Source organism: Petromyzon marinus, chromosome 61, assembly GCF_048934315.1.
Source record: "Petromyzon marinus isolate PM22_M1 ecotype Great Lakes invasive population chromosome 61, UKy_Petmar_22M1.pri1.0, whole genome shotgun sequence".
Classification (NCBI taxonomy): Eukaryota; Metazoa; Chordata; class Hyperoartia; order Petromyzontiformes; family Petromyzontidae; genus Petromyzon; species Petromyzon marinus.
Genome location: NC_133727.1, coordinates 770,532 through 797,774, shown reverse-complemented (window position 1 = coordinate 797,774; position 27,243 = coordinate 770,532). Strand labels below are relative to the sequence as shown.

The window sequence follows — 27,243 nt, the reverse complement described above, 5'->3', positions numbered from 1 at the left end:
CGACGAAGGCAGTCAAACCACGGGATGAGGGCCTGAGCTGTTGTTATCACCTCACGATGATGATGATGATTGCTGGCTGTAATCTCCAGCAAAATGTCTTCAGAGGAAAACTGTCAAAAGTTGCTCGGGCTTTTCAACATCCCCCCTCCGCCTCGGGTTTTGCCGATCAACTAAAATCAATCGGCACTTTTCCTGCGCGACGTGACAACTCCATTTTGCTCGCTCTCCCGCTGGGCCGGTAGAGGGTTTACGGTTAAATAAAAAGATACAAATTTTGACACGGCAATTCCGAGCCCAAAAGGAACCGATCGTGCTGCTTGGGGAATGTTTTTGGGCAAGCGATAGACCCGAGTCTGCGTTTCTCGATTGCAGCCAAACGCGCGCCTCCCCGTTCAAACGGAGCAAACGGCCACCATTAGGCGGCCGTTTGGTGGAAATTCTGCATTACCGTGGCGGGGGTTTAGTCCACTTGCCGGATTAGCCGACATTGTTACGGACTGTCAGCGGGGGGTGTGGCGTGTGTGTGGCGGTGTGGACAGCACCACACGTGCCTGGGTGCCTTTTGTCTCGGCGGCGGTGAAGTTCGTTTTGAGGCCGAGTCAACCTAGGGGAGGCCCAGAACTCAGGTCGCTGGGTTCATAGCGCAGAGTGCTAACCGCTACAGTACACAGACTCACACAGAATTGCACACGAGGAAATGCGCACGCGCCAACACAATGACACCACCAGAGCCTCCCCTACTTCTGCCCTCCGCTGCTGCCCAACACAACAGCAGCCGCACTCACGTGAGTGCAAGCGCTTCCATCCTCGTCTCTCTCCTCGCCGTCGTCTTCTTCCATCTCATCCTCCTCCTCCTCCTCGTCGTCCTCTTCCTCCTCCACCACTTCCTCCTCCACCACCACCACATCTTCCTCTTCCTCCTCCTCTTCGTCATCTTCCTCTTCCTCCTCCACCTCCTGGCGCTGCTGCTCCCCATCGGCCGCCCCGGAGCCCCGCACGACGGCAGGGCGGCGCCCCTCGGGCCCGTCGGCGGCGGGCGGCGTGCCAGCGTCCGCGTCGTCCTCGCCGGCGCTGCCCGCCAGCCACGCATCGTAGGCCCGGCTCACGAGGAACGAGGGGTAGTACTTGTCCCGCAGGGAGGAGGCCACGCCCGCCTGGATGCCGTGCAGCACCTCGGGGCCGCGCTCGCCCGAGATGCACTCCTGCACCGCGCGGTAGCTGGCGCGGTCGACCGCGATGGCGCGCCGGCTGTCCACGAAGAAGTCCTGGTAAATCTCGCCCACGATCTGAGCCGTGTCGGTCTGTCCGGGGGGGTGGGCGGGGCAGGTGGGGGGCACGGGGCGACGGGGTCGAAGGTCGGAAGGTCAGCGGTTTTAAGGAGCAGTGGTCAGTTGTGAAGAAGTATCATTCCCAGAGTGAGGCTCTCCCATCGATTGATTTTAATTGGAGCCGAGGGAGGACTGCCCTCCGGCTGTTTCACGCAACTGGCTACTGTGAGGCCTGTCTCTCTGTGTAGTGTCTAGAGACCCCACCAGGACCAGTCTCTCTGTGTAGTGTCTAGAGACCCCACCAGGACCAGTCTCTCTGTGTAGTGTCTAGAGACCCCACCAGGACCAGTCTCTCTGTGTAGTGTCTAGAGACCCCACCAGGACCAGTCTCTCTGTGTAGTGTCTAGAGACCCCACCAGGACCAGTCTCTCTGTGTAGTGTCTAGAGACCCCACCAGGACCAGTCTCTCTGTGTAGTGTCTAGAGACCCCACCAGGACCAGTCTCTCTGTGTAGTGTCTAGAGACCCCACCAGGACCAGTCTCTCTGTGTAGTGTCTAGACACCGGTCCGTCACATTTAACAACCGGTTGCAGACATTTTGCTGGTAGTTAACAGCCAGCATCATCAGGCTGCGGCCGGCGCCGTTGTTGTGTCGCCAGCGACCTTGGGCGCTTGCTTGAGGTGCTCCACCGCCTCCCAGTAGTCCAGTAGCGTGCGCTTGTCCCAGCGCTCCAGGTAGCGGCCGAAGCACTGGCGCGCGGACGCGCTGGCGAGCACCTCCTCGAACTGCAGCAGCTGTGACGAGAAATCGCACGCACAAGGACGCAGATTGCCCCTGCAGCCTCAACAGAACGTCGGGGCGAGTGCTGTTCGCGAGCGCCTGTGAAGGCCGGCACGGCACACGACGGGGTGGGCGGCCAGCACCACGCCCGGCCGCCTTTGTCTCCCCAGTGGCGATGTTTACGACACACCGCGCCGGCGTACTCATTTGAGGCCGAGTCGACCAGGACCGGTTCAGATAATTGTCACCGTTGTTGTTGGTGGCCGTGAGCGGGAATCGAACTCAGGCCCTCGGGTTCGTAGCGTGGCGCGCTCCACCACCGCTCCACCACCGCTCCACCACCGCTCCACCACCGCTCCACCACCGCTCCACCCACACGTACGCACGCACGGACGCACACTGGTACGCGCGCAAAGACGACGATCCCCCGGCTAGCCCACGCAGGCTGTTGGGACGAGGGCCGACAGCGAGTGGCACCTAGCAAGGCCGGCACGGCGTGAGGTGGTCGAGTCTCAGGAGGGGCTGAAAACGGGAGTTGAACCCAGAATGCCGGCGGCGCTGAAGCGGCCATCGTGAAACCGACCGCGCCGACCCGAAAGTCCTCGGCGAAACCCCCGCACGCTCACGAATCCGGTTGCAACCTCCGGACAGCGAACTCTGCCATCGAACCCAGGCGCTCCGCGTGTCCTCCCCCCCCCCAACCCTCCGCGGGGGGGGGGGGGGGGGGGCGGGCGAGACTCACGCGGCGGTGCGGGGTGGTGGCGGGCGGCCCCCCCCTCTCCCCGTCGGGGACGGCAGCGCCCCCTCCCCGCGGGGGCCAGGCCCCCCCGCCCAGCAGTGCGATGCGCTTGTCGCACTGCGCTCGCGCCACCGTCAGCTGGTTCAGGTAGCGCTTCACGTTGCGCGAACGCAGCAGCTCCCCCTTGCCGGCCTCCCTGCTCACTGGCGGGTGGGGGGGAGCGTGGGGGTGGGGGGGAGCGTGGGGGTGGGGGGGGAGCGTGGGGGTGGGGGGCGCGTGGGGGTGGGGGGGCGTGGGGGTGGGGGGCAGCGGGGGTTGGAATTGGTCGACGCGTCGCACCTCGAATCGATTCTCTCGCGCGTTCGTCTCCGTCATCGCGCGCGAGGAGACGCAGGGGAGCGTGGGGGGGGAGGGAAGGGGAAGTTGAGGGATGTGGGGGGGGGGCGAGGAAGGGAAGTAGAGGATGGGGAGGAGGGGGCAGCAGGAGTGGGCGGAGGAGTAAGCCCAGGGTCAGTCGGTCCTCGTGGTTTAATTTGCACCGGGGATGTAATCCGATTACCGGAGTCATTGAGGACTCCACCGATAATGATCGGTTCGGTCCCTCGACCACTCGTGCAGCACGAGAGCGGGTGGAAATAACGACTCTCGCACCTGTTCCCGCATGTGCCGCTGGACGGGAGGTGACAGGCGGGGGACTGGTGACGCCGTCGGCATCATCATCATCATCATCGTGCGTCGCGCTGGTCATTTACAAATCTTCGTCGATTAATCCGTTATGGAGCCGGCGTTCCACCACGAGCTCTGATCAACGCGTCTCGTTGCTATGGACACGGTCACAGAGCGGTAACCTGGTGATCCGTGCAAGTCAACATCAGTCTATCTCCGCGTGCTCACGTGCGCGCGCGTCTACGGCACGCACACACGAGCGTGTGCGTGGATGTACACTCAACTTCTTTCGCACCGTACGTAGCCAACCGCGCTAATCGGAGGTGCGGAGGCCGCGCCGGTTAGCGCACCGCGCTACAAGCCCGGCGACCCCGGGGTTCGATCGCCGCTCAGAATATTCATTTACCCTGGAGGACATCCGACGAGCTACGAAGCTCTTCCGCACGGACGTCCGATGTCCGAACCGCCGCCGAGCCTCCGCTCGCTCGACTCGCTCCCCTTGAACGAGCGACAGCTCGTGCGGCGTGTTAACGTCACCAGACGAAGGCGGCGGGGCGTGCGAACGGCACTTGCCCCCAACAGCCCCTTAAAGGCTACGTGGGGGGGGGGGGGGGGGGGGGCGAGGGTGGGGGTGGGGGTCCTTTGCCTTGGTGCTCGTAGGCCGCGGGTGAACGGAGGCTCCGCGGGTTTAGCGGGGGATATCGCTTTGCCGGCTGGCTCGGGCTCCGAGCCCTCGGCGCCATCGGCCTCTCACCGTTCTTGACTTGCGGGAAGTGGCTGAGCGTGGTGGCCTGAATGATCTCCACCATGATCTGGTACCTGCGCACGGGCACCGGACGACGCGTCAGCGCAGGCCGCCCGGGAGAGGTCCAGAAAAATTGTCAAAAGCGGCCGGGGCGAAACGGACGGCGGCGGTGCGGCACGCGGGTCGGAGTGGTGACGGAGGCAGACGCGTCGGGGGCGGGTCGAAGCGGTCACCTGAGCTGCATGAGGAAGTCGATGTCGCTGCTGCCGTGGATGAGTTTGACGAAGTCCTCGTAGCTGGGCGCGTAGGCGTAGGAGCGGGCGTGCTTGCCCCCCGCGCCGCCGCCGCCGCCGCCGCGACGCTCCAGCTCGGCGAGGAGCGAGCGGTTCACGAAGTCCGGGTCACTCAGCAGCTCCACCAGCGGCTTCAGCACTGAGACCGGAGACAAAGATCACCCCCCCACCAACCCCACCAACCCCACCAACCCGGAGCCTTCGACAGGCCTGTCGGGGCGGCCGTCGCGAGTAACACGGCTAACGAGTGGGCGGGCGGTCAAACGCCACGTCCGGCCGCCTTTGCCTCCCCGGATCAAACATTCGGTCGCGAGTGGGAATCGAACCCGGGTGGCCGAGTTCGCAGCGCAGGGCCCTAAACCGCGACCATTCCCGCTCCCTGCTCGGGCACACAAAATAAAAAAACCAGACCGTTGGGACGCCGTCGTTTTAGACCCCCGCGCCGGGAGAGAGAATCGGTGACTTCCGGCGCCGACCCGAACCGAGAATGCGCCCGAGGGGCAGATGTGGGGGACGTGGGGGGGACGTGGGGGGGACGTGGGGGGGACGTGGGGGGGGACGTGGGGGGGGACGTGGAGGGCGTGGGCGGCAGGAGGCCGTGTGGGCACCTCTCACGGCGAACACCTCCGTGAGGACGACGACGAGGCCCAGGGAGCGAGCGTCGCGCCGCGGCAGCAGCGCCAGCAGCAGCGCCCGCGTGCACGCGCGCACAAACTGCAGCTCCGCCTGCGAGCTGCGCAGGCACGGGTGCAGCGGGAAGGGGAGGCGCTCCGCCTCCCACCTGCCAATCGCAGTGCAGGCCACGCCCACGAGTGAATTGTCTCCGCCTCCTGGCTGTCGATCACGGAACAAGCCTACAGCTTGCTAAGGTGGCCAGATGTTAACTACCTCGCCTGGTATGCAGGAGGTCGTGGGATCGATCCTGACCCTGACGCCTGCTGCTGCTGTATATTTGGAGTTTGCGTGTCTCTCTCCCCCCGTGGTCGCGTGGAGTTTTCCCCGGGTCTTCCGGTTTTCTCCTCCACATTTAGCAACACGCGTTTACAGTGTTTGGCAACTTCAATACATTTCTACGTAATGAGCCACTTCGTTGAGCTATCATTTGTGGCCAGGCCGCTCCTGAAAAAGAACTGTACAGCCGAGCGGGCCTTACCTGCTAAGATAAACATTTATTTTCATACAAACGCAGCGGTTTCAGTGCTAAAAGACAAACCGCAACGGTGAAAGCCACAGCGGTGGTGGTGCGCGAGTGCGGCACACCTGTCGCTGGCGACGCGCAGCGCGGCAAAGTGCGCGGTGAGGGCGCGCGCCAGGTCCCGGGCGACGAGCCGCGGCGCGTCCACGCGGCCCAGCCGCGAGCGGGCCTCCCGCACGGCCGCCCACAGGTCCTCGGTGAGCAGGGCCTGCAGCGTCGCCTGGTCCAGGCTCAGGGGCGCGTACCACGAGAGCACAAAGTCCCGCAGCACGTACTCCCACACTGCACGGCGGCGTGGAGGCGCGCGGGGGAGACATTAACGAGTGCCTGGTGCGGGGTGCAAACACTGACACAGAGACGGCTGGGCGTGGCGCCGGCCTTCATGGGTGCTCGCTAACAGCACCCGCCCCTAGGGTCTTTACGGCTACTCAGGGGACCGGCCGCTGTTTGTGCGCCCGCACGTCTATCGATGGGGAGCGGCGGTGTGGCGGTCAGCGCGCCGCTCCACCGACCCGAGTTCGATAGCCGCTCACGGCCGGTCCTGGGCCTCCCCTAGGTCGACTCGGCCTCAAGCGTACTTGGTGCGGTGTGTAAACATCGCCACTCGGGAGATAAAGACGGCCGCCCACCACCCTCCTGTGTGCCGTGCCGGCCTTCATAGGCGCTCGCTAACAGCACTTGCCCCAACAGTCTGTTAATGCTACACGGGGGCGAGAGGCGATCTTTGTCTATCAGCTGTTCATCGCACCTTCCTTGAGCGCCTTGTCCATGGTGTGAGACAAGTGGATCCGTCTGTTCTGCGAGCACTGTGACGGGATCGCCATTATCGCCCTCTGAAACACGGAACAGGGGTGAGAATGCGCGCACATCACAAGGGTGGCGTGGCAAAGACCCCTCTCCTCCCTCCTCCCCTCCATCCCCCTCCCTCATCCCCTCCATCCCCCTCCCTCCTCCCCCTCATCCCTCCTCCCCTCCATCCCCCTCCCTCCTCCTCCCTCCTCCCTCCCTCCCCTCCCTCCTCCCTCATCCCCTTCATCCCCTCCCTCCTCCTCCTCATCCCCTCCATCTCCCTCATCCCCTCCATCCCCCTCCCTCCTCCTCCCCCTCCTCCCTCCCTTCTCCCCCCTCCCTCCTCCTCGTGATACATTTTTTCGTGGCTTTCCAACTCGGACCGAGAGCGCCATTGCCAGAACTTTGTCCGCCCATCCGTAACGAAGGGAAGGGGGCGGGGCGGCAGTTCACGGGGACTCTCGTGACGATGATCCAATCCGACTTCAAGTGTGGTACAAAGTTGTGTTGCCGTCTAGGCCCGTGGCCCAAAACTTTGGAGATTACCACCGGCGCCTTGCCGACCAGCGCGGGCAATCCGCTCGCTCCTGACGACATCACAATATCGACTGCCGTTCATTTCAAGGCCCACACGCTGGCAGTGTTGTCATTGACATTCGCACATACGTACGCACACACACGTACGCACGTACGCGTGTGTGCGTACGCACGTTTGAACTTCTTTCGCACTGCTCACGTAGCCAACCGCGCTAGTCGGAGGTGTGCGGGGGAAGGACAACAAACTAACACGCAACAAAAGGCGGGTCTCAAGAAACGTGCTTTCAACCCCGCGGCGTCACACGCGGCCTGAAGCGGAACTTTACAATCGCTGATGCAATACTTCCCGAGGGCAAACGCATGAAGGAAAGCGTCACGGACGCCCACCATTTCTTTAGAACTGCTCTTGGTTGTCGTGCGTTATAGTTTGTTGTCCTTCCCCCGCACCTCCACTTAGCACGGTTGGCTACGTACGGTGCGAAAGAAGTTCGACGTACATACGTACGTGCATATGCACGATTATTCTTGACATCATTAAACGCCGGTTTGCGCCATCGACGTCACGGGATAAAGAATCCATCGAGAACTCTCAGAGGGCGGTGCGACCCTCTTTGTGTTATCAGAGCACGGCCCTCGTTGATGTGGATATCACAGAGCCGCATGTGAGATCGCTTCGCGCGACCCCTAGGCCACACACAGGGGAGCGGGCTGGACGCTTTCCACGCACGCGCGCGGCAACGGCGAGTAATGCTCGCTCGTAGCAGCGCGGTCAACCGCCTCCGAGCTGGAATTTATCCCAACGAAGTGCAGAATAAATTAATGTGAATAGCGAAGCAAAAGATTTCGTGCAGTCATTCATGACCAGGCTGAGACCATCAACTCGGTAAACTTGAGAACCCGGTTCTCAACCCAGATTCAAACCCAGGACCTCAGGAGTACGGGCTGCAGTGCCCGGACACAGCCATTATGAACCCCTCTAAGAGAGACAGCGACATTCAGACCAGGAGACATCCAGAGCAAGGATTAGAACCCAGGATACTTCAGAAATGGCAACCTTAGTGCTCAGATACATCCTGAACTAAAACTGGACTATTTTTTTTATTTTTTACCAGGTAAGGCCCACTGAGCTATGTAGCTCTTTTTCAGAAGTAACCCGGCCACAAATGATAGCTCAACTAAGTGGCTTATGACGTGGTGATTTATAGCAGCAGCCAAATCCTCTGAACACGTGACGTTGATTCTAAATGGAGGGAAAACCGGAGGACCAGGAGAAAAACCACGCCACCACGGGAGGAGAGAAAGAGAGACACACAAACCCCCAATTATACAGCAGGCGTCGTCAGGGTCGGGATCGAACCCACGACCTCCTGTATACCAGGCGAGGTAGTTAACATCTCCTAGCCACCGTGGCTTCCCATCCTCAGTGGTACAGGGTCAGGGCTCAGCCTCTCCATTCCAGGCTTTGCCCATCGCAAACCCCCCCCCCCCCCCCCCCCCCCTTTGTCTTTCCAACGCCCGACGCGTCGTCACTTTTCAGACCAACCCCAGATTTCTGCCGCCCTCGCCAGCTACGACCAGGCCTATCCCAACCCCTTCCTTATCAACCCCTCTTGGTTCTGCCGTCATCGAAACTACGCCACCACTCACGACAGCCCCAATCCTTCATTTCAAATCATTCTCACGCCACGTACAATCTCGCAATTCAACTCGTAAGCGTCTCGGCTAAAATGCGCCGTACGAATCTCGATAAGACGTTCGGACGATAGCGCGAGCCTCCCTCCCCCCGCGGAGCGGCCGCCGCGAGCCGCTCGAGGCGGCCGCCTCACCGAGAGCTCCTCCAGGCGCTCGTGGGCGAGCGACCGCCGCTGGAGCCGCCGGCGCCTCCACAGTCGCCGCTGGCGGAAGCGCGGGCCGGGCTCGGCGGCGGCGGCGCCGGCCCTCAGCGCGTCCACCACCCCGAGCGCGAAGCAGACGCCCCACAGCAGCGCCAGCAGCAGCGCCCGCAGCCCCGGCAGCAGCGCCGGCAGCAGCAGCGGCAGGGAGAGCCCCGCGGCCAGCAGGGCCCAGCCCGTGGCGAACACCAGGAGCGAGCGCGAGGGCGGCCCCGGGGAGGACGGAGCGGTGGCGCTCACCGCCGCGGTGGCGGTGCAACCGGGATCCTGGCCCGCTCTGACACTCGTGCCAATGCGTAGGGCGACACTGCTGTTGTTGTTGCTGCCGCTGCTGCCGCCAGCGCCGCCACCGCCATCTTCTGCAGGCATGGCTGCGGTGGTGTCCATCATGCGAGGCGAGTCATTGCGCTGGCGCTAGTGTGTTTGGCCGGTGGCGGCAATGGTGGTGGTGGAATTTGGTGGGGCCAGGAATGATTTTGTGATATAGAGCTTCCGCTGCTGCTGCTGCTGCTGTGTGTGTGGTGATGCCGATGGTGATGCCGATGGTGATGATGCTATTGGTGATGCATTGCTGCTGCTGTGTGTGTGGTGATGCCGATGGTGATGCCGATGGTGATGCCGATGGTGATGCCGATGGTGCTATTGGTGATGCATTGCTGCTGCTGTGTGTGTGGTGATGCTGATGATCATTGCAACTGATGCTGCTGCTGTTGCCAAAGTTGATGCTATTGCTGCTGATGCTGTCTTCAATTCCACCGCTGTTGCTGCGTCCGCTGCAATCGTCTTCACGTTTTCAGTCCTGCTGCTCAAAGCTGCTGCTGTTGTTGCTAAAAGAACAACAGACAAGGAGGAAAAATCATGAAAGAAGCAATGGACTCGACAGTGCTTTCCACAATACACGTTTGTCCTCGGCATGATTTCGGTGATATCAGCGCTACGTCGTAAGCGAGTTCTATCCGAGTTCAGGGCTAATGACAGCGGCGAGTAACATCAGAACGGGTCCAGTGATATATGAACCAATCAGCACTGCCCAGCGTGGTGAAGTAATGCATGTACCAGTTTCTGCTCCTTACTCACAACTCACTTGTTCCCTAGCTCACCCCACGACTCCCCCCCCCCCCCTTCGTCTCCTTCTCATAGCCACCACCGCCGTTCCTGATCCCTCTTCATATTCTCATTACACGGTGATCACTCATTCACCCCGTTCATTCAACCCATTCATCATCACCATGATTTTCTGTCATAAATTTCTCTTTCACCAAATTAACGCATCGCAGATTCGCCCCCATTGCTTCCCTCTCGTCCATTTCATTCACTGCATCTTCACCATTACATTCACACACGAGTTGTTATTCTTGTCGTTGTTGTTGTACCGTTGTTAACGCTTTGTAAAGCCCCTTGGTTAAGGCGCTGTGTAAATTGCGTTAATATAAGATGCATGTATGTACATATGGCGAACTTATTTCGCAACGTATGTAGCCAACCGTGCTCATCGGAGGTGCAATGTTGAGTCTATGGGCAGTGTTGAGTCTATGGGCAGTGTTGAGTCTATGGGCAGTGTTGAGTCTATGGGTAGTGTTGAGTCTATGGGCAGTGTTGAGTCTATGGGTAGTGTTGAGTCTATGGGTAGTGTTGAGTCTATGGGCAATGTTAGTCTATGGGCAATGTTAGTCTATGGGCAGTGTTGAGTCTATGGGTAGTGTTGAGTCTATGGGCAGTGTTGAGTCTATGGGCAGTGTTGAGTCTATGGGCAGTGTTGAGTCTATGGGTAGTGTTGAGTCTATGGGCAGTGTTGAGTCTATGGGCAGTGTTGAGTCTATGGGTAGTGTTGAGTCTATGGGCAGTGTTGAGTCTATGGGCAGTGTTGAGTCTATAGGCAGTGTTGAGTCTATGGGTAGTGTTAGTCTATGGGCAGTGTTGAGTCTATGGGCAGTGTTGAGTCTATGGGCAGTGTTAGTCTATGGGCAGTGTTAGTCTATGGGCAGTGTTGAGTCTATGGGCAGTGTTGAGTCTATGGGCAGTGTTAGTCTATGGGCAGTGTTGAGTCTATGGGTAGTGTTGAGTCTATGGGCTGTGTTGAGTCTATGGGCAGTGTTGAGTCTATAGGCAGTGTTGAGTCTATGGGTAGTGTTAGTCTATGGGCAGTGTTAGTCTATGGGCAGTGTTGAGTCTATGGGCAGTGTTAGTCTATGGGCAGTGTTGAATCTGTGGGCAGTGTTGAGTCTCTGGGCAGTGCTGAATCTATGGGCAGTGTTGAGTCTATGGGCAGTGCTGAGTCTATGGGCAGTGTTAGTCTATGGGCAGTGTTGAGTCTATGGGTAGTGTTGAGTCTATGGGCTGTGTTGAGTCTATGGGCAGTGTTGAGTCTATAGGCAGTGTTGAGTCTATGGGTAGTGTTAGTCTATGGGCAGTGTTGAGTCTATGGGCAGTGTTGAGTCTATGGGCAGTGTTAGTCTATGGGCAGTGTTAGTCTATGGGCAGTGTTGAGTCTATGGGCAGTGTTAGTCTATGGGCAGTGTTAGTCTATGGGCAGGATGTATGTACGTTGAACTTCTTTCGCACTCTATGTAGACAACCGGGCTCATCGGAGGCACGGAGCTGCCTGTGGTGTGCCGTAACTACAATGGTCAAACAGCCAGCAGCAGTGGATTGACAAAAGGGCTGTACAATAATAATGTTATTACCACAGACAACAACCACATTAAAATAACCACATTTCGCAAAACCGCATCAAATGCAGTCGCTCAGCGTGGCTGTGTGATTCTCGTCGTGGTTCTGGTGGTTGTGTGATGCACGTCGTGGTTCTGGTGGTTGCTCTGTGGCTGTGTGATTCTCATCGTGGTTCTGGTGGTTGCTCTGTGTGGCTGTGTGATGCACGTCGTGGTTCTGGTGGTTGCTCTGTGGTTGTGTGACGCACGTTGTGGTTCTGGTGGTTGCTCTGTGTGGCTGTGTGATGCACGTCGTGGTTCTGGTGGTTGCTCTGTGTGGTTGTGTGATGCACGTCGTGGTTCTGGTGGTTGCTCTGTGTGGCTGTGTGACGCATGTCGTGGTTCTGGTGGTTGCTCTGCGTGGTTGTGTGATGCACGTCGTGGTTCTGGTGGATGCTCTGCGTGGCTGTGTGATTCTCGTCGTGGTTCTGGTGGTTGTGTGATGCACGTCGTGGTTCTGGTGGTTGCTCTGTGGCTGTGTGATTCTCATCGTGGTTCTGGTGGTTGCTCTGTGTGGCTGTGTGATGCACGTCGTGGTTCTGGTGGTTGCTCTGTGGTTGTGTGACGCACGTTGTGGTTCTGGTGGTTGCTCTGTGTGGCTGTGTGATGCACGTCGTGGTTCTGGTGGTTGCTCTGTGTGGTTGTGTGATGCACGTCGTGGTTCTGGTGGTTGCTCTGTGTGGCTGTGTGACGCATGTCGTGGTTCTGGTGGTTGCTCTGCGTGGTTGTGTGATGCACGTCGTGGTTCTGGTGGATGCTCTGCGTGGCTGTGTGATTCTCATCGTGGATCTGGTGGTTGCTCTGCGTGGTTTTGTTTTGCTCTTCGTGGTTCCGGCGGATGCTCGGCGTGGTTGTGGCATAGTCGGTGAGCCCATGGTGGTTCAATCATGCTTTTGTGTAATTGTATCACGTGCTAGTGGTCACACCGAAACGTCGTAAGCCGATGCGATTTGCCGTGCGGTTGTTGTAAGGTGGTTGTTGCGTAATAAGTTTATGTAACTGCGGTTGTAATGCTAAATTAAAGAGGGATTTAATTACCCTGTTTAGACCTAGATTGTAAACTGCACTGTGTAAGCACTCTGCAGCACCACACTAAACCACTCTGTACAACCACACACTTCCAAACTCCATAACCACACTACACAACCATAAACAATCACAATTATATAAATTAAAAAAAGATGGATGACATTGTCATCCTCTCGGCCGACAAGGGCAATGCCACTGTCATCATGAATAAAATAGAATATAACAACAAAATTCAAGAATTACTCAACGATGGCAGCTATACAAAAATAAAAAGATCCCACTAACAGCCTCGTCATACAAACCAACAAAATCATTTCTGATTCAACCGCATTAATTGATCAAACCAAACAGTTCTCGTTGAAACCTTTCTGCTGCCAGGCCACCAAGATTATACGGCTTACCAAAAATACATAAAGTAGATACACCCCTTCGTCCCATCGTCTCTACTATCAACTCCCCCCACCTACAAACTGGCTCGTTTTCTGTCTGAAATCCTGCAGCCTTTCACTGGAAAAACCACCTCTGCGGTACAAAATTCTACTCACCTGGTACCGACAATCACGGGTATTTCCCTGTCCCCAGACGATCTGCTTGTCAGTTTTGATGTAGTTTCCTTAGTCACCAAAGTTCCTGTACCTGACACCATCGCAATCATTGAAGACTTGGTTCATCAAGGACTAAACACTGAGGTACCCCCCCTGGTGAGACACTGCTTAACCAATACATACTTCACTTGGAATGGAACTTTCTACAAACAAACTGAGGGCACCCCAATGGGCTCCCTCCTATCTCCGGTTGTAGCCAACATTTTCATGGAGAAATTTGAGACTGACGCCATCCAGACTGCCACTCTGCGCCCAACCTTATAGAAGAGGTACGTGGATGACACTTTTGTCATCTGGCCACATGGCCGGCCTGCTCTAGACCAATTCCTCGACCACATCAATTACATACACCCAGCCATCAATTTTTTTGGATGTCCTAATTAAAAGGAGACCTGATGGTTCAATGAGCCACTCTGTCTACAGGAAAACTACCCATACGGATGCTTACTTAAAACCGGATTCCCACCACCATCCATCCAACAAGAATTCCCTCATCAAGACCCTATACCATAGAGCCCAATGCATTTCCGACCAGGAACACATTGCCAGTGAACTCAAGCACGTACACCAAGCTCTCAAGGCTAATGGTTACTCAGACTACACAATCCGGAAAGCCATCACTCCAACCATGAAGAAGGACCCTCTTGAGGAGCCATTCAAAACCATAACCTTACCCTACATTGCGGGGGTCACAAAAAAGATCTCCAAAATCCTGAATAAACACAAGATCCAGGTCCGATTCAACACAGCACATAAAATCCGTGATCTGGTTCCGTCTGTAAAAGATGTGGTTCCAGACATACAGTACCCGGGCGTCTACAAACTAAGTTACCTCTGTGGTAGCAGCTACATTGGAGAAACCAAACGACATATCTCGGACCGCATCCGTGAACATAAAGCAGACTTGAAACACGGTAGGACGAACACCTCAGCCGTGGTAGATCACTGTTATAATTCGGTGGGCTCACATGACATTGACTTCTCCAAGACGGAGATTCTCTGCAAGCCATCCGGCTACCATGAGAGATTCGTTCATGAGGCTATCCACATATACACAGAGACAATTTCAACCGAGAAGATGGATTCTGGCTTAGTAACCATTGCAAAGACGTTATAAACCATTTCAGTTATTGATTGTATTTTACGGTGACTTTCAGACCGCAGTCCATTCCTGGCACTGCCTCAATACCTTTCACACGACGGTCAATGGTATGGTTTATAGAATAATAAATAGCATAACAATGTAATGTTTAACATAATTCATAAGGCAATATATAGTATCGTAATTGTATAGTGAATATACAGCAGTGTGGTATACAGTAGGCCATTCTACGTGACTTTACCAAAAGAACCAAGAAGATGAATCCCTGCAGTCACGAAAGCTTTAAATCTAAAAATACTACCCACTACCCTACACATCCACACCATACAACCACTCAGCACCATTACACTTCGCAACGACGCTTAACCACTGTACAGTGACACTACACAACCACTGTACACCACTCCACACTAACACTCTACAAAACCAGACCACACAACCAGACCACACAACCACACAGCACAACCACATTACACCATACCAGACAACCACCACAATACACAACCACACACTACACCACTACGCAACCACACACTACACCACTACACACCACACCACTACGCAACCACACTACGCAACACAACCACACCACTACGCAACACAACCACACACTCCACAACCACACACTACGCAACACAACCACACACTACACAACCACACACTACGCAACACAACCACACACTACACAACCACACACACTACACCACTACACAACCACACACTACGCAACACAACCACACACTACACAACCACACACACTACACCACTACACAACCACACACTACACAACACCACACACTACACAACCACACCCCGTAGGCGCCCTGTGCGCATTCCAGAGAGGGAGCCTGTGGCGACAAGCGGCCCTTGCAATCGACAACATCACCAACAACAACATCACCACCAACAACAACATCACCAACAACATCACCAACAACGACAGCGGCGGCCTCCATCGCGAGCGACAGCCCTGGGGGGGGGGGGAGTCAATGAGCCAGGGGCCGCCTCACCAGAGGGCCGCCTCACCAGAGGCCGCCTCACCAGGGGCCGCCTCACCAGAGGGCCGCCTCACCAGGGGCCGCCTCACCAGGTGCCGCCTCACCAGGGGGCTGCCGCCACTGCTGAGGCCGCCGCTGCCGCCTCATCAGAGGGCTGCTGAGGCCGCTACCCGCGCACTCTGTGTGTGTAATTGTGTGTCACTGTGTGTGTGTCACTGTGTGTGTGTAGTTGTGTGTCACTGTGTATCACTGTGTGTGTGTCACTGTGTGTGTGTCACTGTGTGTCACTGTGTATCACTGTGTGTGTCACTGTGTGTGTGTCACTGTGTATCACTGTGTGTGTGTTGTGTGTGTAGTTGTGTGTGTGTCACTGTGTGTGTGTTGTTTTTAACTCCCCACGGCGATGCCCGAGACGCCCCCCACCCCGGCTCGCGAGCCTTTACCGAATAGACCCAAAGATTATAAACAATCAACAATCACGGCGATGTACGGCCCGTGACGTCATCCCACGAAGCACCTGCGTGACGTCATGACAAACAAACCGCGCGATGACATCATCGCACGAGGGCGCGTTTATGCGCGCAATTGGCGTGACGTCATCACGCACCCCTCCCCCCCGACCCACCCAGTTCCCCGACCAAACCGCGCGATGACGTCATCGCACGAGGGCGCGATCGACCCTACGTCATCGGCCCCCCTCCCCGACCCCCTCGGTGGTCGTTCATTGGCAGGTTAAAAAAAAGTTTCCGGTGAGAAACAGTTCAGCATAACGAGGTTAATGGCACTTTAGGTTCCGGACGCTCGTTTTTTTTTGCTAACACAGATCAAATCGGTTAAGATAAACCGATACCGTCATAAACGTTCCTTCTAAAGAAACAATTTAATACGCCTGCTACTAAGCGAAGCAAAGTTGTTTTCGTAAAATCAAATTAAACACGCATGCCCCCCGGAACGTTATTTACGTGGCGGAGCGGGAGGGAAACAGCAACCGCGGCGGTGACGTCACACCGTTGCCGTGGTAACGCGTGCGGAGTGGGGGGGAGTTGGGGGGGATGGGGGGGAGGGGAGTGGGGGTGATGGGGGGGAGTGTTATGGTGGGGTTGGGGGTGATGGGGGGAGTGTGGGTGATGGGGGTGAGGGGTGGGGTAATGGGGGGGAGTGGGGGGTGAGGGGTGGGGGTGATGGGGGGGGAGGTGGGGTGATGGGGGGGTGATGGGGGTGAGGGGTGGGGGTGATGGGGGTGAGGGGGGGTGAGGGGTGGGGGTGATGGGGGTGAGGGGTGGGGTGATGGGGGGGAGTGGGGGATGAGGGGTGGGGGTGATGGGGGTGAGGGGTGGGGGTGATGGGGGGAGTGGGGGGTGATGGGGGGGTGATGAGGGGGGTGATGGGGGGGGTGATGGGGGGGTGTGGGGGGGGTGATGAGGGGGGGGTGATGGGTGGGGGTGATGAGGGGGGGGTGATGGGTGGGGGTGAGGGTGGAGGTGATGGGTGGGGGTGAGGGGGGGGGGTGATGAGGGGGGGTGATGGGTGGGGGTGAGGGGGGGGGTGATGGGTGGGGGTGAGGGGGGGGGTGATGGGTGGGGGTGAGGGGGGGGTGAGGGGGGGGTGATGAGGGGGGGTGAGGGGGGGGTGTGGGGGTGGAGTTTGAATCGCGGCGGTTTCCGAGTCGCGAGCGAGCGGGCGCCGGACCGCGACCGTTTGACCGACCCCCTCCTGCTCCTCCACCTCCTCCACCCCCTCCAGTCGTCATCGTCGTTGTTGTCGTCGCTCAACAACCCCCGCGAGACGCCGAGACTCCATGGAGCCCGGCGCGAGTCTGGGCGCAGCCCGGGAGCCCCCTCGCTGCGCCTCCTTCTTCACGGAGGGCGCCTGCGAGGCGCCGCCGCCTCAGCCCCCCTACAGGTTCGGGCCTACGGAGCGGCGCTCGCCTGCGCCTTAACCGCTTCGACGCGGCGGTTTAAAACTTTCACTTGTAATAATACATATCACTTGTCACGCGTGTGTGCGTGGCGACGTGTTGTTAACTACCTCGCCTGGTATCGCAGGGGTTCGATCCCGACCCTGACGACGCCTGCTGCTGCTGTGTATTTGTAGTTTGTGTCTCTCATCATCATCACGGTGGCTAGGGGATGTTAACTACCTCGCCTGGTGTGCAGGAGGTCGTGGGTTCGATCCAGACCCTGACACCTGCTGTATATTTGTAGTTTGTGTCTCTCATCATCATCGCGGTGGCTATGAGATGTTAACTACCTCGCCTGGTGTGCAGGAGGTCGTGGGTTCGATTCCGACCCTGACGCCTGCTGCTGTATATTTGTAGTTTGTCTCTCTCCCCGTGGTGAGATATTGACTGCCTCGCCTGGTGTGCAGGAGGTCGTGGGTTCGATCCCGACCCTGACGACGCCTGCTACTGCTGCTGTATATTTGTAGTTTGTGTCTCTCTCTCCCCGTGGTCGCGTGGATTTGTCTCCGGGCTGTCCCGTCCACATTTCGAGACGCGCGCTTCAAGAGGATGAGGCCGATCTGAATCTCCACACGGTGATCAGCCACTAAGTTTGGGCTTTCATTTGTGGCCAGGTCGCTTCTGAGCTATGCACATAGCTCAGTGGCCCCTTACCTGCTCAAAATCTGTAAACAAAAAACAACAATAGTTTAATCACGATGGCCTGCCTGCTTTCCATGCGAGCCACGAGGCCTTACTTGAGCATACTTCACCGCGCCGGTCATCACCGTCAACCCCATTAAACACCTCGGGGTTCCGCCCAAGCGAGAGCCTGCGACACTTCACGTGCCCCCCCCCCCGCCTCAGAGGTGCACCTAGCCTGGCACAAGCCACAGTGGCGTGACGGCGCTTGTTGTTGTTGATGGGTTCTTCGCGAACGCAACTCGGAAGCACCCGACGCGATGCCCGACCCAGCAAGTACGAAGTGGGGGGGTGGGAGGGGGACATCACGCGATAGGGAATCAAGAGTTGCCCCACACCCGTTGAATGAATCCGATGAGCTATAAAGCTCTTTTGTTGTTGCCCCACGCCTCCGCTGCCGCTCCCACCTCGGGCACGTGGATGTGTGTGACCATTGTAATAGTCGTGGCTCTGCATCGGCAGCCGTGCGAAAGAAATAAGTAGCGGCAGAACCTCTGCACGATGCACGCAGGACGCAGTCGTCAACCCACACGAAAGGCCCCGTGTTCTTGTGCTGGGTTGTCGAGCATTCAGGGTCCCTGTGGCGTACGGCCGCTTCAAAACGGGGAACGACAAGAAAAAAACACATGTCTTTGTGTTTCCCCCTTGCGATGGGACTTTGTAGGATGAACGTTGACATTTATAAGGGGCACGGGGTGATCAATAAAGGTCTGAAGTGGTCTGTGATAAGGTACGGGGTTGACAGGCTTGCGTTTCAGCCACACGCATATACCAGCGTGGTGAAGTATGGTTAAAAGAAGAAGAAAAACCCATTCGTGCAGATGCCTTTATCCATCTGTTGATTGAAAATGGCAGGAATTGTATTTATTAATATGATGCATTTGCTTACACAACCACACACACAATCATACACTACACAACCACACACTACAGCACTACACACAACCACACACTACACAACCACACACTACACCACTACACAACCACACACAACCACACACTACACAACCACACACTACAGCACTACACACAACCACACACTACACAACCACACACTGCACCACTACACAACCACACACTACACCACTACACAACCACACACTACACCACTACACAACCACACACTACACCACTACACAACCACACACTACACCACTACACACAACCACACTACACAACAACACACTACAGCACTACACAACAACACACTACACCACTACACAACCACACACTACACCACTACACAACCACACACTACACCACTACACACAACCACACTACACATCCACACACTACAGCACTACACAACAACACACTACACTACTACACAACCACACACTACACCACTACACACAACCACACACTACACCACTACACACAACAACACACTACACAACCACACACTACACCACTACACAACTACACACAGCCACACACTACACCACTACACAACCACACACTACACAACTACACACAACCACACACAACACAACCACACACTGCACCACTACACAACCACACACGACCTGCCGTATACCAGGCGTGGTAGTTAACATCTCCTAGCCACCGTGGCACCCTCAATCTCGTCGTCATTTTGCCATCCTACTCCTCGACTTGTCTGAAGCATTTGACACCGGTTCACTGCTGTCGCGTTGGAAAGGCTCAAATGCCAAACACATTTCAGATTGCGCAATCAACTCGCCGTGCAATTTCTCTGACCGATTTCCCATCGTCTCCGTCAACATGAGGTCACCTGACAGAACCCCCATGACTAAGGGAGTCCCCCAGGTCTCTGTACCGGGCCACCGTTCCGTTTTTATTCTGCACGCCAACAATCTGGGCATCTGCGATTCGCGCTCCGACGTTATAAACTTTGTTGCCGATGGCACAGCCCTCTTGGACTCCGGGAATTCCGTGGAGGAGTTGCAACATCATCTACAGCAGGACCTCGATAATGTTCAAGTTAAAACCGCAATTATTGACGTTTTCGTCTTTGTTGTGTTGCTGCTGCGCTTACGCACCACTGATCTAGGGATCATCCGTGTAACAAGTGAAATCGACTTAATCTTCGACTTGATGCTGTACGTTTGAGGCGACGTTTGTGTAAATAACGTCTTCTGTGCACAACACAGGCTCGAGATGCCCGCCAATCCGCTCGACAAGGAAGAGGGCAAGCGACCGCCTCTGACCCACAACGACGACTGCAGCAGCAGCAGCGGCGGCAGTTTCAGCAGCAGCAGCAGCAGCTTCAACAGCTACAGCCGCTCACCCCTGGCTCGCTCCCCAGGCAGGAAGAGCGTCTCTACTCCTCCTCTTCTCTCCGACGACTCCGACTCCTCTTCAGACCCGACGTCGTCTGCCGCCTGCCGACGGGGGCCGAACCGTCGCGCCAAACTGGAAACGAAGATCCCGACGGGGACTCCGAGGGACGGGGACGAAGAGCGCTACTCGGACGACTTCGACGAATGCCTGGAGGAGGCGCGCAAGAGGCTGCGCCGGCTGCGCGCCGACTCGGTGGCGCATTGCGGAGAACGCCACGGGGGCGCCGCCCGCGGCGGCGACTCGGGCGGCAGCGTGACCGACGTGACGCCGCTCTCTTCCGCCGGCAGCAGCCCCCGAGGCTCGCGCCGGCGGCACGACCGGCGGCCGGCGCGGCAGGAGAACCTGAACTTCCGTGTGCGCCGGCGCGAGCCGCCGTCGGCCGCTTCCGAGGATCCGGCGACGCCGGTGGGCGCCGGCAAACGGGAAGGCGGCGGCGACGACGAGGAGTTTGACGACCTGCTGCGGTCGGTGTTGAGCGAGAGGAGGGGGCGCGCGCCGGGCGCCGCCGCGGCCGCCGCCGGCGCTGGGAGCCGGCGGACGTCGGCGGGCAGACGGAATTTCTCGTTCAACAACGCGGAGTGCGAGCGCATCGAGCGAGAGAATCGGCGGCTGCTGCGCGAGCTCTGCCGCAAGTCGCCGGCGCCGGGGCCTGCGGGGGGAGGAGCGGGGAGAGGCGGCAGGGATGGCGCGGGGAGGCCCAGCCGCGAGGCAGCACTGGCGCCGGTGGGCGCTCGTCCCAGCCACTCCGCCATGAACCGCCAGAGAGAGCACATGCGCATCGAGAGAGCCAATTATGTGAGGATGCGTGCAGAGATGTTGTACGTATGTATGTTGAAATTCTTTCACACCGTACTTAGCCAACCGCGCGAATTGGAGGTGCGAATTTTATTAAGTAGTCCAGTTGCGTATGTTTGTAATGTGGGTGTAGCGTTATAAAACTGCAAGCAGCCTGTTTAACCCAGTCCCATTCTGATTCCGTTCCGATGACGTAGACGAAAAACTAAAATAACTTTATCCGTACCGAGACTCTCGCACCTCCGATTAGCACGGTTGGCTACGTACAGCGCAAAACAAGTTCAACGTACATGCGTGCAAGACCATGTGGGAGGGCGTGTGACAGTTTGGCGCCAGCTATCGTAGAGCTGCGGTCGTGTCGCTACGGTTGTCTGCGGTGAGCAACGACGTCTTTAAAAACAACGGCGCCGCTACGACGCCTCTCGAAACAAAATGAACGGCGAGCCGCTCGCGTGGACACCCGGCGCTCTGCGCACGTCTCGGAACGGGGACACAGCCGCGTTTACTCCACCTGCCAACGGGGTTGCCCTTTCGAATGTACCCATTTGAGATGTGACGTAAGTCACTTATCGCAGCCTATGTAAAACAAATAATTTAGCACTGATGTCCGCGTTTCCGGTCGGCGTGTCCACGCGGGCAGTACACACCGTCCACCGTCCGCTGCAGCGTGCCGCGTTTGCCCTGTGTCCCGCCAGGCCTTGCTGAAGAGGCTCGAGGCGGCCAAGGTGTCCCCCGGGCTGCGGCGGGCCGAGCAGCTGCGTGACCACGCGCGTCTCACGGGGCAGGCCCTGCCCGCGTCGTCGTCGTCGTCGTCGTCTTCCCGGCCGGCCTCGCACAGGGCCAAGTCCCAGGGCCGAGCCAGCGGTATGTCCGTCTTTGCTTTGCGCCCGTCTGTCTTTGTGCGCGCGAGCGTGTCTATGGATGTATTTGCGAGGGAGACAAAGGCGTTGGCCACCCACCCCCTCGTGTGCCTTGCCGGCCTCCATAGGTGGTCGCTAACAGAACTTGCCCCAACAGTCCTCTAAGGCTATACGGGGGATCTTTGTCTTTCCGTAGGTGTATTTGCGGCGCATTTTTATGCGTTATTGTGTGTGTCTGGGTGGGGAGCGGTAGTGTAGCGGTTAGCGCCGCGTTGCAAACTCGGCGACCCGAGTTCGATTCCCGCTCACGGCTAACACCAGTGACGTATCTCTGAACCGGTCCTGGGCCTCCCCTCGGTCCGCCGAGCCTTAAACGAGTACCTGGTGCGATGTGTATAAAACATCAGCGCTGGGGAGATTGAGGTAGCCGACCGCCTCCTCCGTGCGACGGTCCCGACCTTAATCGGTGCCACTCGCCGACAGCACTTTGCCCCCACGGCGCGTTAAGGCTACACGGCGATCTTTGTCTTTGCTGCGTGTTCGTGCGTCGCAGAGGGGAGCTCCCGTGCGTCCAGCTCCTTTGTGTCCCGTGGCGATCGTGTCCACGGCCTCCAGCCGCGGTCGCTGCTCAGCTCCAGGCCGGCCTGGGACCCCCGCTGGTGATGGAATACGAGTGAACGTGCAATACATACTCACGTATACGTGCGGGAGGGTGCTCCACGTTTTTTGTCAACACTTATTTGGGACTGTTAACACTTATTTGGGACTAATGGGAAAATGACGGATTGTTATCATGTTACACTGTAACATGATTACAAATGTGTATGTTAATCGCTTCAGAGAGTCAAAGAGTCTTCATTTGTTCGCCATCGTTGTCAACACATGGCCTGGAATCTTCTCCAGGTGGTCTGCAGAGCCCGGGGGTAAACTTCGTGTGGTATCATTGCAAATTCTCGGAAGTGTTAACATTTTTTTAAGCACCCTGTATATACATACACACATGGCGAACACAAAGGATGACAGTCGAACGTACCGTGCATAGGCACGCATATACACATGCCCTCCCGCGTACTCTCAACGCGTATGCGATACGTGTGCGAATGTTGGACTCCTTTCGCGCCGTACGTAGCCAACCGTGCCAATCGGAGGTGCGGGGGAAGGACATCAAACTAACACGCAACAAGCGGTTCTAACGACGCTCTTCACACGCGCGCGCGGTCTCGCTCGGCACTCGTTGGGATCGGTTTGTTGCCTTCATCGAGGCGCTGTGCCGCGCGAGAATCGATTGATCTCCCAACCCGCCTTGCCTGCCGAGCGCAATCGCGTCACGTACACCCCGCAGCCACTGGAGGCGCCCTACGTTGCATCGCGGGCCGCGATTGCCCACCGTCTTGTCAGATCGCGAGGGGCGGTAAATTGTCGCCCGCTTTGCCACCACGTGGCAAAAGCCTGCAACCCTGGTTGGTTACCTTCCCCGCTGTTGGCGAGGGATGCTCCTGCGGTGTAATGGTTAACGCCTCTGCACTTGCAGTCCCGGAGCTTTTCCCTCGGTTCCACCTCTCGGCAACGGGAGCTTGAACAACGGAGCACGTTTGTTGAATTTTCAATTAATCATTCAAACTTCAAGTTCTTTGAAGTGGCCTTTCTAAAAATTACGCCCCACCCTTCCCCCCCCCCCCGTACGTAAATTATTATCCTCCAATCAAACGTTAAAACCATGCAATAAAAAAAGTAACGGGGTTAGTCTACGACCGTGTACCTCGTAACATTTGCTCTCAAGATGTAACCTGCGAGTGGCGGGCTGAACCCAGGCACGTTTTAAGCGAATGTATTTATCTTGTCCAACCCGCGTCAAAACTCGGCGACGCGCCTCTCTGTTCGCAGCGCATGGTGACCACGGGCGCTCGTCACCCGGGGAGCCGGGTTAATCGCGGGGGGCGGATGAGACCCGGATTCAAACCAAGGCCCCCCCCCCACTCCCCCGATGGTGCTCGCTCCGTGGCTCTTGACGTGACCGCCTGCACTTCACCCAAACCCCTTAATTTAAACCTTTTGTGTTCGTGTATCGACCATTAAAGTAGGTGCGTGGGCGTACCCTATATAAAACTTCAAATACAAACAAAGCTACGTGTGGCAATGCTTTCCTTTCGCGTATTTTCTATCACTTTGACCGCCTCGCAGAGTTACGGTACGGCGCCACGTGCGTGGGTACATCATCGCGTGTAGCCCATCGGCGGATCGCGACGTGTGGTGGGGTGAAGTGTGGGTGACGCCCACGTTTTTCCAAGACGTCCGGCCGGCAATGGAAGAGTAGACCAAACACTGACCAGAGCTCCCTCTGGTGCAACCCGCAATCACGTTCAAGGGCTACGCAGCACAACCGCGAAAAGCCAGCCAGTAGCAAAATACAGTCGATCGTGGATTATCCGGCGGCGCGATTATCCGGCGGTCCCGGGCCGATCCGGCGAAACCGGCAAAACCGTTCCAAAGGCTGTAACCAGTCCGGCGATGGGCACCGTGCTCGTGACAAAAAAAGTAACTACTCTCGATTTCAATGTTAAATATTATATACGGTACGGTACATTATACACTACATACAACTTAAACAATGACAATACTGCACGTGTATGTATACATCACCCCGTGCAGAGTCTTTGAGATTGAAGAGGTAAGTACGGTGCAGTAAATACAGCAACTTTTTAAAGTCGGATATTTATTTTTGTCTTTGTTTACTTATGCCAATTTCATATGGTAAACAAATTTATAACTCTAAAAAAAGCCAACACCTAAAAACATAACGTCATACGAGAATGTGCAAAAATAATGTTAAATTATGATGTGATTAGTAATCTGGCGTTTTTGAAAATCCAAAGCCACCGGATAATTGATTCCCTCTATTGTATTTGTGTAAATTGCCGCACACGTTCTCGTAGGAGTCTCGACATTCAACCGAGGCATTCCTGAGCTGGCGTTGAAAGTCCGTGTTGTGTCGCTGCTCAACCTTGGAGCAAGTTTTGTGGAAATTGCACGGTGCCAATTGGCTTTTCCGGAGCGGCTATGACCCAGAAACAACATTTGTGCGCTGCACACAGCGCGGCATCCCAATTATTGCCGGGTGACCGTAAGTGTTTCGTCGTTCTTTTCTTTTCCGCTCTTCCTGCCGCCCAAAGTGGAAGCTCGTGACGGAGCGCATCGCGATTCTGCTCGTCAAAATGTCGCAACGCCGCCGGCGATTTTACTTTTGTGCGGGGGTTCCTCCCGCCGCTCCCTCTCGCCCGCGCGAGGCCTCCGCAGGGGGAACGGCGGCGCGCGCCGCTGCGCCGCGGGTACTCGCGGGATAAATAAAGTTTAATTTTACATCGCGAAAATGGCTCTCCGTGTAGCTGATTTCAAGCGTGTTTCTGACAACCGCAGCCCATCAGCCATCACGGCCTTGCGTCGATGTGCTTTGGGCTTCTTTTGCGCCGTACGTAGCCACCCGTGCTAATCGGAGGCGCGGGGGGGGGGGGGGGGGGGCAAGGGTAACGACACTAAACACAAAAAGCAGTACGGAATTAATTTTCAATCCAGAGTACGAGCAAAACTCTGAACCGGTTTCGACATAGAGCGGCTCATCAGCAGGGCTAAGGCTTGCCACGGTGGCTCGGAGCGAGAAGCGCGTGGCCTTCGTGTTGTGTGCGAAGGCAGCGGCTGCGCCGTCACTTGGGAGGTGTGGGTCTGTCGGCTCGGCGTGCCGGCGATGACCCTGTGCGTGTGACTTGTCAGCTGAGCAGCAGCAGCAGCAAGAGGGGGATTATGGTGACGTTGCTGCCAGCGTTACAGAAGATAATGATGATGATATGTGTGTGTGTGTGGCACGTTGTGTGCAGGCTGGGCAAGCTTTGTCGTTTTGTCAGGCGCGGTGGTGGCGACGGTGCCGACCGAATTGATGCAGCGGTGCAGTTTTAAGTTTTGCGTCGACCTGTTAGTGCGTGGTGACCTGTTAGTGTGTGGTGACCTGTTAGTGTGTGGTGACCTGTTAGTGCGTGGTGACCTGGTGACCTGTTAGTGTGTGGTGACCTGTTAGTGCGTGGTGACCTGTTAGTGTGTGGTGACCTGTTAGTGCGTGGTGACCTGGTGACCTGTTAGTGCGTGGTGACCTGTTAGTGCGTGGTGACCTGTTAGTGCGTGGTGACCTGGTGACCTGTTAGTGCGTGGTGACCTGTTAGTGCGTGGTGACCTGTTAGTGCGTGGTGACCTGTTAGTGTGTGGTGACCTGTTAGTGCGTGGTGACCTGTTAGTGCGTGGTGACCTGGTGACCTGTTAGTGTGTGGTGACCTGGTGACCTGTTAGTGTGTGGTGACCTGGTGACCTGTTAGTGTGTGGTGACCTGGTGACCTGTTAGTGCGTGGTGACCTGGTGACCTGTTAGTGTGTGGTGACCTGTTAGTGCGTGGTGACCTGTTAGTGCGTGGTGACCTGTTAGTGCGTGGTGACCTGTTAGTGTGGTGACCTGTTAGTGTGTGGTGACCTGTTAGTGCGTGGTGACCTGTTAGTGCGTGGTGACCTGTTAGTGTGGTGACCTGTTAGTGTGTGGTGACCTGTTAGTGCGTGGTGACCTGGTGACCTGTTAGTGCGTGGTGACCTGTTATTGCGTGGTGACCTGTTAGTGCGTGGTGACCTGTTAGTGCGTGGTGACCTGTTAGTGCGTGGTGACCTGGTGACCTGTTAGTGCGTGGTGACCTGTTAGTGCATGGTGACCTGTTAGTGTGTGGTGACCTGTTAGTGCGTGGTGACCTGTTAGTGCGTGGTGACCTGGTGACCTGTTAGTGCGTGGTGACCTGGTGACCTGTTAGTGCGTGGTGACCTGTTAGTGCGTGGTGACCTGTTAGTGTGTGGTGACCTGTTAGTCATAATAAAGGTTTTTGGGTTAGATCGCGTTATTTATAAATGTGTCGTAACCCTCCACCACCCGACACGGCCAATCAGCAAAAAAAAAGGTGTCACGTTGACAAAAGACAAATAATTCACTACTTTGGCCCACCGGTGTGTTGAAGAGTGAATCCACAATATTTACAGTTTGAGTACGACGTTTCGCTAGTAAATACATCCAGCATCATCGGGCAATTCGCCAGAATTGTAAAGCCCTCGCTTGCTCCCGGTTTTATATAGAGCAGCAGGGTGACGTCATCATTGAACTAATATCAGGTGCAGTGATTAGAGGCGGAGGGGGGGGGGGTATTGTAATTATATAATCGATTAGTAATCAGTCAATGGTTATGATTAGTAATGAGTTGTAG

The 27,243-nt window shown here is 56.6% G+C and overlaps 2 protein-coding genes across 9 annotated transcripts in view; one reads left to right on the top strand and one right to left on the bottom strand.

Annotated features, from left to right (window-relative positions):
* Positions 1–15,711, bottom strand: part of SNX25 (sorting nexin 25) — a 32,506-nt gene extending 16,795 nt beyond the window's left edge. The window contains exons 1-10 of one of the 7 annotated variants that reach the window (XM_032976902.2): positions 15,360–15,711; positions 8,840–9,732; positions 6,436–6,520; positions 5,753–5,969; positions 5,101–5,273; positions 4,433–4,631; positions 4,209–4,273; positions 2,792–2,991; positions 1,932–2,063; positions 786–1,301 (exon numbers count right to left, since the gene is read on the bottom strand). In XM_032976902.2, the coding sequence (XP_032832793.2) occupies positions 786–1,301; positions 1,932–2,063; positions 2,792–2,991; positions 4,209–4,273; positions 4,433–4,631; positions 5,101–5,273; positions 5,753–5,969; positions 6,436–6,520; positions 8,840–9,295 (2,043 nt within the window). In that variant the 5' untranslated portion in view covers positions 9,296–9,732; positions 15,360–15,711. Of the gene's footprint in view, positions 1–785; positions 1,302–1,931; positions 2,064–2,791; positions 2,992–4,208; positions 4,274–4,432; positions 4,632–5,100; positions 5,274–5,752; positions 5,970–6,435; positions 6,521–8,839; positions 9,733–13,187; positions 15,272–15,359 lie in introns of those variants that run through there. The other 6 variants (XM_032976904.2, XM_032976903.2, XM_032976905.2 and 3 more) reach the window with 6 other exon arrangements.
* A 1,255-nt stretch (positions 15,712–16,966) lies between these two features.
* On the top strand, positions 16,967–25,333 carry LOC142906036 (uncharacterized). Of its 2 annotated transcripts, none has more exons than XM_076053415.1 (5): positions 16,967–17,249; positions 20,121–21,105; positions 21,801–21,969; positions 22,519–22,624; positions 25,136–25,333. In XM_076053415.1, the coding sequence occupies exons 1-5, from the start codon at positions 17,146–17,148 to the stop codon at positions 25,146–25,148; spliced, it is 1,377 nt and encodes a 458-aa protein (XP_075909530.1). In that variant the 5' UTR covers positions 16,967–17,145; the 3' UTR covers positions 25,149–25,333. The 2 variants fall into 2 exon arrangements, with proteins under 2 accessions (XP_075909530.1, XP_075909531.1); XM_076053416.1 differs by lacking the exon at positions 25,136–25,333 and adding an exon at positions 23,850–24,088 and having other exon boundaries at positions 16,968–17,249.
* Positions 25,334–27,243: the final 1,910 nt, after the last annotated feature.

Coding starts and splice junctions, on each gene's coding strand:
- LOC142906036 (XM_076053415.1), top strand. CDS start 17,146: ATGGAGCCCGGCGCGAGTCTGGGCGCAGCCCGGGAGCCCCCTCGCTGC. Junction 17,250..20,120: donor CCGCCTCAGCCCCCCTACAG/GTTCGGGCCTAC, acceptor TGCACAACACAG/GCTCGAGATGCCCGCCAATC. Junction 21,970..22,518: donor GTCCCAGGGCCGAGCCAGCG/GTATGTCCGTCT, acceptor CGTGCGTCGCAG/AGGGGAGCTCCCGTGCGTCC.